General features: G+C 40.0%; 2 protein-coding genes across 4 annotated transcripts in view; one reads left to right on the forward strand and one right to left on the reverse strand.

Annotated features, from left to right (window-relative positions):
* LOC114363661 (uncharacterized) overlaps positions 1 to 6588 on the reverse strand; it is a 41333-nt gene extending 34745 nt beyond the window's left edge. The window contains exon 1 of one of the 2 annotated variants that reach the window (XM_028319457.1): positions 5895 to 6588. In XM_028319457.1, coding sequence (XP_028175258.1) covers positions 5895 to 6261 — 367 coding nt within the window. In that variant the 5' untranslated portion in view covers positions 6262 to 6588. The remainder of the gene's footprint in view (positions 1 to 5894) is intronic. The other variant, XM_028319458.1, reaches the window with a different exon arrangement.
* Positions 6589 to 8035: 1447 nt separating this feature from the next.
* Positions 8036 to 13819, forward strand: LOC114363674 (uncharacterized Golgi apparatus membrane protein-like protein CG5021). 2 transcript variants are annotated; one of them, XM_028319475.1, is made up of 5 exons: positions 8036 to 8210; positions 10251 to 10330; positions 11233 to 11387; positions 11967 to 12046; positions 13608 to 13819. In XM_028319475.1, exons 1-5 carry the CDS (start codon positions 8181 to 8183, stop codon positions 13797 to 13799), a joined length of 537 nt encoding a protein of 178 aa, XP_028175276.1. In that variant the 5' UTR covers positions 8036 to 8180; the 3' UTR covers positions 13800 to 13819. The 2 variants fall into 2 exon arrangements, with proteins under 2 accessions (XP_028175276.1, XP_028175277.1); XM_028319476.1 differs by having other exon boundaries at positions 8043 to 8210; positions 10266 to 10330.
* Positions 13820 to 14214: the final 395 nt, after the last annotated feature.

Consider the following 14214-nt stretch of genomic DNA (forward strand, 5'->3'; position numbering starts at 1 on the left):
GCTAACATTAATGTTTCCACCAAAAAAACTAAGATGCCGGATGATCCGGAGGCCTTTTCAGTTTTGCTAATCCTGGATAAACACACTCCATCGCCTCTATCAACCACCCAGCCCAATCTACACCAGGAGAAAGTTTTAAGATTATCGGAAGGAACTCGGAAGTCATGCACTCGCCCCTCCCACTCGCGCAATCTAAATGCAGAGCTGGTGGTTGCCAACCGAGTTCACAGACCGGCTGCGGACTCGCAAAAACAGCTCCCTGCTGGCTGCAGTCCAAGAGAGAGACCTCCTCATGCTCTCCCATACTAACACAATCGTATACTTCGTTAATGGATCCACTTGATTGTTCCTTTTTGTAGATCAATCACATCTAAGACATAAAAATAGTTGTTTTTTATCAAGTACCGAGATTATCTTTTTCAACGCATAAATCACATCACTTGAAAAGACTTTTACCAAAATAATGGAAGAATAGGTGAACTAGTGCCAAGATCATTTGTCCGCAAGATTTTTGTGCTGCTCCCGAATCCATGACCTAATCTTACAAACGATCAGAACTAGCACTAATTAGCACACTAAGACAAGAAACCAAATGCTTACTTAATCCTGTTCAACTGAGAACGTTTGGTTCAAATTCGACAGTTGCCAATATTAGTCTGCGCGTACGCAGAATTTAGAGCGGATATAGGTCGAGTCAGTGGGGCGCGCATACGGCATATCAGCCAGGTGGCAACGCGCTAGACTGGGCTATTTTAGAGCAGCGATAGACTTGACGAAACACGTCTAGTTAATAGCGACAGGATTATTTATAGTGATGAACTGCATTACCGTGGGATTAGAAAGCAATTAAAATGTTTTAGGTTGAGCAATGACCATCAATCAAACGCACTTCACTGAGAAAGAAGTGTTTAAAACATCTCAGATGGAAAGGTCAGAGGTGGAATTGTGTACAGCAATCGTAATCATTTGACAGTTCATATCGTACGATTGGTCTATCAAACGCTTTGTTTAACTGACTTTATCGTACGATATGAACTGTCAAACGATTACGATTGATTTACACAATTCCACCTCTGAACAATAAAAAGCAAAGCGAAGAAAATTCCAAAAAATTTACAAAAAAGTATTAATTGAGTCTCTTGAATGACTGTCAAAGAAGACTTAAAATACTAAAGTGCCTGAATTTATCTCCAGTGCCATCTCCAGTTTCACAAACCATAACCTATCTTAACATTTTGCTAGGCATCTGTTCGCACAATTTTGCAAGAACTAACGGCCTAAATAACTCTTCCCACCTAAATCCCAGGATAATTGCCCGTGTGTCCTAAATATCTTCTGTGAAGTCACTGTCACGAGCATAGATAGGTATATTATTATATTCTACCTACAGGTATATGGATACAATCGCAAGTAATTGGTTTGTTTGTGGGCATCATGTTTACACGACGAAATGGTACCTTATCCTTCGGATAAAACAACCTGATGTTTTCCAAGACCTTCGGCTTCAGTTTCGCTCAATACCGTCTGCCATTTGTTCCAATGTTACTTAATAAGAAAAAGGTTTTATTGTTCTGTCGCGTGTCCAAGTTTTACAATCACTCAGATCGTTACGAACAAATGTTACCGCGGGGTTTACGTGGACGGTAGGAAGAACTTTATGTATGTAGGCCTACGCAACTAAAGCCCGGACTTACTGATTACTTCTTCGAATTCTATTAATAGCTGTTTCAATGCTAAAAGAAATATGTTAGGCACATCAATACATAAGGAAAACTTGTGCTTAAGTTGATAAATGTTTTGTAGTATTATTATATCTTTTTTTGTTATGCAATTTTCGCCGATGCTGATATAGGTAGGTCGTTCTTTATTCTAAAAGTTTGTTTACAAACAAAGTCAAACTGGTCAAACTGAGTTCAGTGACTTAGTTCTAACTGGAAAAGTACATGACAGGAAGGATAGTATGTGAAAAAACAATCATGGTGTTACTATTATCGATTTCAACTTATACCTAATTGGCTTATAAGCAGGGTTCGAAAATATCCGATATTTATTATAAATATCAAAATATCGGATATTTATGATATATATCCGATATATATCAACTTTGATATATATCAATTTTGTATGAAAGCCATACTATTATTTTATTGTATTATTTATGAATACTATTGCATATATGTTAAATAAACATGTTTTTAATGTTTTTATGACTTAAAATCAGACAAATAAAGCAAAAACATAAAATATTCTTTAAATACGGCAAAATCAACTAAAAAAATAAAAATCTTATGTCAAAAAGTACAAATACAGTAACAAATTTTAAAAATTGATATATATCGTCAAAACCGGCTTGATATATATCGGATATATATCCGATATATATCTTGATATATATCCCTTGATATATATCCTCGAACCCTGCTTATAAGTAGCCAAAATTTGTTGAAACAAATGTTTACTATGATGGAATCGCCAGAAACTGTATCGATACTACCCCTAAACACTAGCTCTCTAGTATAATTAAACAAACATTTCCCAAGGGGATCGACTATCGCCGATAGTAACCGTTTGACGTATAATCCGGGACACCACGCATTTTCCACTGAAACCATAACCATTAAATTGGTATCAACATTAACTGCTCTGCGGAGCGGGACTGACGCCTCTAAACTAATAACTTTACGACCGCACTAGATCAACCAACAGTTAAATGTCAAATGGGAATGATAAATAGAAACGGGACTGTTTTGAATGTCGTAGAAAACTAAAAACTGCAGAAGTTTAAAGATGTTGTGCACAGTTGAGCGTGAGTTCAAGAAAGTTGATAAGATTTGTCAAGATGCCAGAAAATATTGATCCACAACAAAAATACAGCAGTGTAGTAGATACAAGCAATGAAAAGAAAACATTATTGCTTCTATCGTATTGAGATGATTCTATTCAGGAAAATCACATAAACAGTCAAATCAGCTTTTCTAGGTTTCGGGACTAATCCCACCTCTCGTTCCCACTGCTGCAACTCCTGTGTAGCCAGGATCTACAGCTTGACCGCCAATAAAAACCCAAGCAGTGAAGGTCAAGTTTGTCCCGGGGGAAAGTTAACTATCATTGGACCCGCAACGAAATTAATCAGAAGAACATAGGAGGAGTTCAAAGCTTTTCTAGGTTGTCTTGAAAATGCAGAAGTATCTACTTAGATCAAGAAATGGGTGGTCTGGTCTGGTTGGATCTAAAAAGATTGCTAAAGGCAGTAACCGACCAGTTTTACCGGTACTACTTGAAAATATACGTGAAAAATGTTAACGAAACGCAAGACAACCCAAAATAAATTATAAAGAGACGTGACACCAGTACAAATGAGCGACAACACAAGGATTCTCATTAAATTTAGCACTTCTCAGTTTTATCGGGAAGTGAGTGTATTTTAAAATTTCCAAATGTAGCCGCAAATAAAAATACGACAGATGTTAATCTCCCACGACGGTTTCTCATTTGAAGTTTTTTTTTTATCCACAACGAGGAAGCTCTTGGCCTGTATGTTATCGCCAGAACAGCTTTGTCCTATATTTTTCAACAGCACCCCAGTTTGCCATGCCTGAATGCGACAATTGAGTCCCCCAATTGAAGATTTGATCAAAACTCTCCGATCTTCTTTATTATTGCCATGATATCACTTTTTATTAAATTATTCAAAAGATTAAAAACACTAGACTAGCTGTCCAAAAGTTAACTGGACGATAAGTCCGAATGATAAGATAAAACATAGGTCCAAAAAACGCACCCTGAGCAGTTCCAGCGTTTTCATACTTGGACTTCAGTTTGGCTGCTGTGGCTCTGGCATCAGATCTGACGGTGTCCGTGGCTGTCGTCGTGGTGCTGGTTCTGAACGACAGCGTCGTGGAGAAACTTGATGAGAAGGAGGACCCGAGGCCCAGCCCCAGGGTGGTGCGGTACCGGCGGCGATACATGCTGGCTGCAGCGACTAACACGACCGCTCGCGAGGGATGCCGGGACACGACTGAAGGAAAGCTGCGTAGGCGCAGACCCAACCCGGAAAAGCGGCCGCGATTTATTATAGCCCACGAAAGCTGCTAGACGAATGTGCTTGCGAATTTCGACTATCAAAAGTTCACTGATTTATATTTCGGGGGATTGAACGCGATGGCCGTACGATCGCCGTTTTATTCTTGGCCAGTGTTTTATGCAGACTGAAGTGATTGATTGCAATATTCAATTTGGTACACCAATTTGTAACACTCTTGTTAGGGGATTAAGACAATTATTCTTGTATCTGAATATTGGCAAGTTGTTTCAAATATTGAACATTTCCACAGGTTTAGAAACAATTTTGTTTATTTTGGGGTAATATGGGGCAGTACAAAATATCAATATGGATATTTAATTTCAATGAAATGCCATCAGAAATGGTAATCCAAAAAATCAAGAGCTTAATAAACAGGTCAAACTGGTAGGAAAGAGAGGATGTTTTATACATAATTATAAGTTTATAAAGATAAACATAAAACTATCCTCCTTTGCATAAAATGTTGTTTTTCAAAAATAAATACTTCTGCAACAGGTAATTAACACTAACTACATCAGTAAAACATGATTATCATAATTAAGATAATGGAGTAGCTATTTTAGTGTTATTTTTGTGTGCATTGTTAATAAAATTTTGGACTAAATTATTATGTAACAACAACAATCAGCACTGATTCGTTTAATTTACCTCAACTAAAATTATTGTATCATACCAACTCTATCATTGTCTGTCACCACGGATGTGGTTATAAAAGTGATAAACATGTTACTTTTGATACTACATACTAATTACTGTGCTCAGTAGATTCAGAAACTACCTACATTGAATAAAGTTTTCTTTTTGAGTTGAAAAACTTACTGCATGTTCCCATACTAATGTAAAAAAAAGACTTTTTATGGTAAGTTGGTAGACAAGGGAAAGTTAGCATAATGAAGTGTGACATAAGCTCCAAGATAAAATTTTAAACCAAAGTTAATTGTAATTGTGAAAGAGCTACTACAAACTAGTGGATCATAATTTAACAACATCGGGGTTATGATTAGGAGACCAACGGCTCCAGTTATCTGAGGTTGTATGAGGAGAATTTACAACTAGCAAGTTNGGTAAAAAGATTATGAGACATGTAGAGGCTCCTTAAGAGCAAAATGACGATTTGTAAGAACTATTTATTAGTCCAAACAAATAAAGAAATTTTGACTTTGACTTTGACTTTGAACTAGCAAGTTTTAACCGACAACAGAAAACAGCTGATATCACCTTTTATCAACATTCAAATCATAATAAAATAAAAAACCTATTAAAATCAATTTTTGTTGTGCAAAAGTTCAAAAACATTTAATGAATAGTTAGTGGGTGTTAACATTTTCTTGATGATTTATGTAAATGATGTAGAGAAATAATTTTACATGTAATAAAAATTATTTGCTCACATTTCACTAAAGATATGTTGCCTATTACCTAATCTTAAATAATAACAAAACACACCACTCAAGGTTGTTTCACTGATAAGCACGTCACTTAGCACGTATCATCACACTACCTACTTCACGAAAAGTTATAATTACGCCGTGATTTTCCCCACTCATCAGGTCTTTATCAGATTGCACAAGGTTGGGCTGAGGTGCCCTTTGTTTTTGTTATGTTTTTCCCAAATGCTACTGCTATCGCAGAACAATACAGGACCTAAACATGGTTTTTGATCGTCGACTATGTTTCCTGTGTGTCTAATGGTGCGTCCGGACTAGGCGAAAGGGCTCGCGCGGCACGCTGGTCATCCTGCTCACCCTGCTCTTGAGTGAGCAGGATGTTGAGTTTGTCGCGCGAGCCCGAATAAGCGTGCAGAACTCACCGTTAATGGACCAGATATGTGAGGGCAGGGAGTGCGCGGCGTACACGCGGCCCAGCGCCAGCGACGTGCCGGGCGCGGGCGCCGCCTCCTCGTTGGAGCTGGAGTCGGTGTCGGGGCTGGCGGCCGCCGACGCCTCGTAGCTGGCCGAGTTGGGCGGGATGGCGATAGCCTCGTGAGACGCGTGCAGGTCCGGCACCGACGACAGCGAGCGCGCGCGCTGGCGGTCGCTCGACACCTGGATGCCCGGGATCGCTCGCAGCAGGCTGAAGCCCGCGCCCCCCGACACCACCTCCGAACTGGAGCTCGTCGAGAATGTCCTGGCGCGCGGACTCTGCCCCCCGTTCGCGGTGCTCGGCTTAGCGCCCATGGCGACTTTACGTTACGCAAAAATCACACCCGTCATACGCGATGTATCACGAACGCGACGGCGGCGCGACGCCCGCTGCGGCAGGAGGCATGGTACGCGACCCCGGCGATTACGGCCCGTCACGATAGGATAACAACACTGCTAAACAACAAACACGGAGGTGGCGTAGAGTACCAAAATTGTAAACAGCGCTTGCATGTGCCTTCCTGCAAATTTTTGACAGTTCTCCCTCTTGTATGAAGTGAGCTGCTGACAGTTTGCGCAAGTTTTTGTTCGTTCAGAAACGGAAACTATCAACAAAACAACCACTTACTTTTTTAAACAACAAATAAAAAAACAAAGAAAAAAAGTAATAGTAAATAGCCATTCATTACCAACAAAAATGTGTATCATTATTTTAGTACCAAATAAATATTTTTTCTTTCTTTCTTTCTTTCTTTCTTTCAAAAAGTTTATGAAAATTAATATAGCTTCTGCTGCACGAGCTGTGTTTGTGTCACATCAGCAGCCATAACATACACAACTTTAACAAAACCAAAATTACAAAAGTTTGTGATTAAAAAAAAAATCTATAGGTCACTCAATGAAAGTTGAGATGAACGCGCGCGACGTAAGTAAGTACTTGCATCTGTGAGCGCACTGATGATGTTAATATTTGAAACAGAACACAAACAACACATTAACATTTATGTGTTTTGCCGGCCATACACAATCAACAAAAACATGTCAACTTCAACAAAATTAATGTTGAATATGTTTTTGTTGATTGTGTAGGATAAAACGCGCTGGAGATCCGGCCTAAACATGTTACAAAGTTTATTTTTTGCTCGCTATAGCAAAAACTATCGCTATAGCATAAATGATTAAAAAGTTTATTCAAATTAATTCAATTGTGCTGGTAAAGGTCGCGCGCGAAACAAGTACCTAGGCCATCAACACAACAACGCATAGAGTTATCTATGCAACATTGCAACAACACAAGCAAAGATATTTGTATTGTATCGCTAGATGCTCATTAACGGTTTGAAAAGATAAGTCCAGCTCCCCTGGGCCCCGATTACGCTAAAATTTTTCATCTTCAATGTGCCCGGACGACGAACGAACTTCAGCTGTTTTGATAAATCCGTATCGCGGTGGTCGTTTTGACAGCTAGTTGAAGAAACGAAGCATATAAATACGTAAACGTAAAACGTAGTACTTATTAATATTCTGTGGTAAAACTAAATATCTCATGTGACAATGAAAATACTAGGAAGGTACGTCCATTACCGTGATACCAAATTTGCACCTCAGCTGGAATGAAAAACGGAGCGCAACTGGAGAAGAAGCGCGTATGTATTGGAGACGTTAAAAATTAGCGTATTCGGGGCACTGGACAAGGCGCAAAACGTGACAGACAGTTTAATGTCGATAGTAAAGACGATCGAAGGGCCATTTTTTTAATCGCGCCATGAAGGGATCTGATTTTTAATTCGATCAAAAAATGCCACTTGTCTAGACTTATCCTACTTCTGTCTGTCTCACAAGTTGCAGACATCAAGAGCGAGATTAGTGTATTTGATATTTTGAACTTGATTGATTATGTGCAGACTTGTTTGTGTGTTACTGTATTCAAATATTACACCAGTGCGAGTACGTGTAAGCCTCAATTTTCGTTGCGTGATCTATCATAGAATTTTTAATCCTAGGGTAGACCGCGGGTATTTTAATTTCAAAACGAAAACGTCACTTGTCAACAATGTCACATCTGTTGATCTGTCACATCACATTTGATGAAACGTCAGCGAATTCCACTAATTTTGTGATTCAGAATACCTACCTAGATTTTTGAGTTTATCTAAAGAAAATACATTGTTGTTACTGATTTGAACTACTTTAAACAATAAAGCTAAGTTTTATACTTGAGTTATAGTGAAGAAATGAATAATCCAAACATGAATTCGGCAACTGTGAGTATTGTTATTTTAGAACATAACTGCGGAAAAATACGACGAAATGGCTTAAAAATAACGAAATATTCGCCTTAATTGCGCTATAATTACGCCTTATAAGCGTTTTAACAGCATAATCCTTTATCATGATAATTTACACAAAGTAAATTGAAAGATCATATTTTGAATTTCTCCCAAGGCGCAGGTGTTAATTTTACCCCATGTACTTTTATCGCTAGCTGATTATAATTAGCTGTATTGATTGCAACGAAACTCTTAATATACAAACGCGCACATGCAGTAGTTTAACAAATCAATCAGTTGGTATGGACCATCACAGACAGTTTTAAGCTGTTTCTAATGAGACCTTGTATTCTAACATATTGTACCACATGGTTCAGCAATAAAACTGCACTAAAGCAGATATTTGATGTTGTATTATTTAGTCTCAACTGTCTTGCCTGTTTCTTGCCTAAGACCCATTTCTTACAAAATATTTTTCCATACCTAGCAGTCTCTTAGACTAGAAAAACTTAGAGACAGTTCTGTTTACCTAATCACTCATACCTAATGCTTGCTGCATATTCCTTACCTAATTTACTGTCTGTGGCTGAGCTACATCTTTTGATTCTTAATGTGTGCTTGAAAACATACAATAATAATGTTTTTGAAGCCTATTTAATTAAAAAGTAAAGCTATCTTAACTAGAATATTTTGAGGATTTCTAGAAGACTGTCAAGTCATACATATTATTTATTAATCAAGAAATCATCACTTTTAGTAGTAGTTTGAATGCTGTAGAAAAAGTTATAATAGTGCGCAAATTAGTACTTTTTTTTTACTTTAGTTAGATGTGCAGTTAAAGAAATCTACCTATTCTAAGTGAGAATCACTGTGTTACAATGTGCCATCAAAGATTATAAGAATTTCAATATTTAGACTAGGTATCTTGGATAGATAGATTCCCTCTTATATCCAATTTAAATTTTAAACTTATCTATTCAACACAAATGTTTACATTATATTGGGAATCATCAGTTTTACATTTTCTCAGATTAAGATTGAATGGATGAATAACAGTCACCTTGATACTAAAAATAACAACAATTCAATGCTTCAATGAGAGCAATTTGTCATTTAAACCCTAGTCGTCCTGCACACACAATATGAACTTTGTACGACCAGCGTTGTGTTGTGTAGGTCAAGAAGGACACATTCTTTGCATCTATATAAATTGTCAGGGTAAATATTACTTTGTTAGTACACTGGACAGTGGACATGTGTAGAAGGGGTTAAAATTAGTTTTCAGAACTTCTTAAAAAAGTTAACCACTATCATAGCTCATATACTAAAAACAATAGTTAATTCAGTCACCCACCACACCCAAGTGTCTTGAGTTGAGATTGTGTTTTTATAATCATAGTGTTCTGTAGTAACAATCAATGCTAATCTAATTATGACTGTTCATACAAAAATCTCAATCAATTAGTAGTCCGAACTACCCTAAAAATTATGCTCGACGCAAAAACTCGTGGCAGGCAGGGCTATAAGTAATTTTTGAAACAGAGATGCACACTCGCCAATATTCTTTTTGTTACTAATATCACAGAATAATAATCAGTACTCTAATATTATAAATGTGAAAGTTTGGATGTCTGGATGTTTGTTACTCTTTCACGCAAAAACTACTGAACGGATTTTGATGAAACTTTACAGTATTATTGTTTATAACCTAGAATAACATATAGGCTATAATTTATGACGATCTGTGACAAACGAAATTTCACGCGGGTGAAGCCGCGGGCAAAAGCTAGTATTCAATAATATTAGGTATTAGAAACAAAACTTTGCCTGCCTCTGTGACGTCACCCATAACCAGTGTGAGAGCGAGAAAAAACGTCATGCCCTGTTTTTATAATACATCGCCTGCCACGAGTCTGCGCCGAGTATTGCTTTAGTTTTGATAGACCGCGCGCCCGCTCGTAGCGTTAGCGTTTGTGTTGCGTTTGCGTTGCGTTTGCTTTGCACGGCTTGCTGACGGAGCGACGGTACTTACAGCCCGGCGTGCCGCAGGTGCCGCTGCTCGACGACGACACGCTGGCCTTCGGCGAGGAGGACAACGCCAACAAGCAGTTCGTGTGAGTACTACACTACTTACTAACGGGACTATTCCCACCTCTCGTTCCCACCGCTGCAACTCCTGTGTAGCCAGGATCTGCAGCTTGACCGCCAATAAAAACCCAATCAGTGAAGGCCAAGTCCCAGAGTATAGTAAGACTAGGCGCAGACCATAAAAAATGCCGGTCAAGATTAGCCTAAGGCGCAGACCACCGACTTTTAGCTGGCCGATAGTTGGGTCGGGCTGTTAATCTGTATGGTATCGGCCGATTCTTCATACAGATTAAAATCGGGTCCAACTATCGGCCGACTAAAAGTTGGCGATCTGCGCCTAGGCTTAGATTCTGGCCACGCAGTGGCCACATACATACGCGATACATGAAGCCACTGACATTCGCTCTAGGTATCATTTGTGACTTACTGACTACGCGGTGACATGTCCGCCTTACTACTATAACATCGTATCTCAGTCCTCAGACGCAGTGAGACGGCGGAGACGAAGTCAGAGGAGACAAGACGTGCTATGAGCAACCAATAGGAACTTTGTTACTTACCCATTTCGTCTCCACTCGACTCAGTGGTAATGGGGAACGAATAACCCCTCAGACCCTCGCTCCGCTCCCCTTTGGCGTAAATAGCTTGCTTTCCTTCTGGTGCATAAGGTCCATAGTGGCATTACGTCTACAGTATAATTTCGTCGTTTCATCCATGAAGACGCGCCCCACCAATTTTATGTGTCGAGGTCGCGCGGTATGCGGGGAATTTGATCTGAGCAAACTTCATTATTGTAGTGTGCGTGTACCGATAAGTGATAACACTCAAACATTAGCGGAAGAATGGTGGTGGGGCGCGTCTTCGTGGATGAAACGATCTATATCTTGGTTTGGTAGTAAGTCCTAGCTTATCGAGCACCATCTCGCAGGCACCCGTACATCGTGTTCTTCCACCTGGTGTTCCGGTGCTCGGCGGTGGTGGTGTACATGCTGTGCGATTGGTTCTCCGACTCCTTCATCGCCAGCTTCGTGCTGGTCGTGCTGCTGCTCTCCGCAGACTTCTGGACCGTCAAGAACATCACGGGTGAGCCCATTGCCATTTTGAATGCGGTCCATAGACAGTATGCCGTCAGCATCATTTCAGCCACAGGACGTCCACTGTTGAATTGGTAAGCCTGTATCCAGCGCCATCCAGCTGTCTTTACGAGGTCGTCGGTCCACCTTGAGGGTGGACGTCCCATGCTGTCGACGTGCCGTCAAGTTTGCCATTCCTGCGCTAGGAGTTCCTGCTAAGTTTTGAGTCGGAAAGAGAACAATAACTTGATTGCAGTATTGTATGGCATAATGAATGCCTCGACCAGTTTCAGACTTATGACCTTCAGCATAGCATAGAAATATTTCCTACATTAGTTCATTAGCAGTAGCCACACAACAATGTAGAGAATAGTCAAAGTCAAAAGTCAAAGTCAAAATTTCTTTATTTGTTTGGACTAATAAATAGTTCTTACAAATCGTCATTTTGCTCTTAAGGAGCCTCTACATGTCTCATAATCTTTTTACCCTACCAGCGCTTCGAGACCAACATTTGGCAAGTGCTGAGAATAAGTAGTGTTGTACGATATTTTGATATCGATGTATGAAAATTGTGTGATGTTACTTGCAGGTCGACTGCTGGTGGGCCTTCGGTGGTGGAACTACGTGGATGACGCCGGAAAGTCGCATTGGGTATTCGAATCTAAACAGGTTAGTATAACAGCATTTTATGTTAAGCTTTCGGTCTAGAGATCCTACTACACTCGCGAGCAAAAATATGGAATCACCCTATTTATTCCGAGCGATCATAAGAACTAAATGACTAATAGAAGATCAATAAAAATGGTACCATTTTAAAGGAGATATTATAAACTTAAAATTGATACCATAGATACATACAATACATAGTCATTCAGTTCTTAAGACCGCTCGGAACACAAAGGGGTGATTCCATACTTTTGCTCGTAAGTATAGATTTACGTTTCAAAAACTCTTCGTCTTTGACAAAATTTTAAAGGAAATTGAAAATGATTTAGGTTTTTAGAGCTGGAAGCAAGAGCTGGTGCTCTTCTAATTAAACTGTGTCTTGGAAATATCGATTGATTTTAACCATCCATCTTCTTGTCGTGTCGACAACAAACCTACACAGTGTCAGCCCAAAACTCTGCTACAAGAGTGGCGTTGTCTTGTCAGTAGCAATCATTCAATCTTCCTGAGTGCAGTTTTTTTGGCACGCAGAGCACATCATGTGCTTCATAGATTGGGGAACACAACCACACTTATACTCCAAGCTTTAAGCATCTGAGAATTCCCCTGAGCAGTTAACTACCCATTGAAATATGACAAAAGTAAAGTATAGATCGTTTCATCCACGAAGACGCGCCCCACCATTTTTCCGTTAAGGTCTGAGTGTTATCGGTACGCTAAATTATTAATGAGTGCACACGCACACTACAATAATGACGCTTGGGTTGCTCGGATCAAACTCCCGGCGACCCGCGCTTCTCTCGACCAAAAATTGGTGGTGCGCGTCTTCGTGGATGAAAAGATCTACACTGGTCATCATAAAAATCGACTCACCCGCGACAAGCACTTTCAAACGTAATATGCATCCCCACTTCCCACCAATATTACTATACTATATTACCATTTAAAAGCCTAGTTCTAAATATCATTTCATTAAAGGAAAGGTTTTTACCCCAAAAATGTGTCTGTAGCAGAATCCAGAGTCACTTCTTCAAAAAATAGGTAGTTACGCTTGAGCCAACTTTAATGGCTATAAAACTGTTAAGTTGGGATTAATCGCTATCTATCTGTTAAAGAGGACACGTGAGATCATTATTTGGTTTTATAACCATAAAAATTGGTCTAATTGATCCCAAAGGTGAGCCCAAAGTGAGGTCTTTTTTCAAGTTTTTCAAGTCAAATTTATTGTATATGTTAATCGTTTATTAGGAAATTAAATGTGTTTTTCTTTAAGGATATTTATTGGGCTTTCAAATAACACCAATATTGTTGGGGCACCATGATTGTGTCAGTAGAAACGAGTTTTCCTGTAAAACGTAGGTGGGCCGATTTTTGTGATGACCATTGACCAGTGTATAATGGTGCGTCCAGACTTCGCGAATGGGCTCGCGCGGCAAACTCAACATCCTGCTCACTCAAGAGCAGAGTGAGCAGGATGACTAGCGTGCCGTGCGAGCCCGTTCGCCCAGTGTGGACGCACCATAACAGTAGTACAATGAGTAAAGTAAGTGGCGTGGTGTCGTAGAGCCGAGTGAACGCCAACGAGTCGCGGCTGTTCTGGCTGGGGCTGGTGCTGTGCCCGCTGGTGTGGGCCCTCTTCTTCGTCGTCTGCCTCTTCCGCCTCAAGTTCGAGTGGATGGTGAGTGACACTGACTATCACTATCATTTCAGACAAAGGATATCATCAGCATTTCAGCCACAGGACGTGCTGAACTAAAGTCAGAGCCCCGATTACGGTAATTTTTAAGGTCTCCAGTCCAGACGCGCTTCTTCGATTCTGCGATACGATTGGTCAAAACAACGTACGTCAGTTGTTTTGACCAATCGTATCGCGGTCTCCAGCGCGTGTTTGCCCATTCAACATGAATTTTGTTGAATGTTGACATTTTTTTGTTGACTGTTTAAGGCGCTGGAGACTTTAAGCCTCCTCCAATGATTTCCAGATTAGCCGGTTGGCAGCAGCCTGCATCCAGCGCCTTCCTGCAACCTCTATTAAGATCATACTGTCCACCTTGTAGATGGACGTCTTACGCTGTACTTTGCCGGTACAGAACATCTACAGCTAAAGGACATCAGCTGGACAGACCTTCCCAAGGATTCCCACAAAGACTGGTCCTGCGCTGTCTGCATCC

The sequence above is a fragment of the Ostrinia furnacalis genome, unplaced genomic scaffold (genome assembly GCF_004193835.3).
Source record: "Ostrinia furnacalis isolate ACB-3 unplaced genomic scaffold, ASM419383v2 OfSCF7182, whole genome shotgun sequence".
NCBI lineage: Eukaryota > Metazoa > Arthropoda > Insecta > Lepidoptera > Crambidae > Ostrinia > Ostrinia furnacalis.

Bases quoted from the DNA above. Each gene is read 5' to 3' on its own strand.
- LOC114363674 (XM_028319475.1), top strand. From the start codon at position 8,181: ATGAATAATCCAAACATGAATTCGGCAACT. The intron at 8,211-10,250 runs GTGAGTATTGTT...CGGTACTTACAG, and splicing joins CAAACATGAATTCGGCAACT to CCCGGCGTGCCGCAGGTGCC. The intron at 11,388-11,966 runs GTGAGCCCATTG...TGTTACTTGCAG, and splicing joins GACCGTCAAGAACATCACGG to GTCGACTGCTGGTGGGCCTT.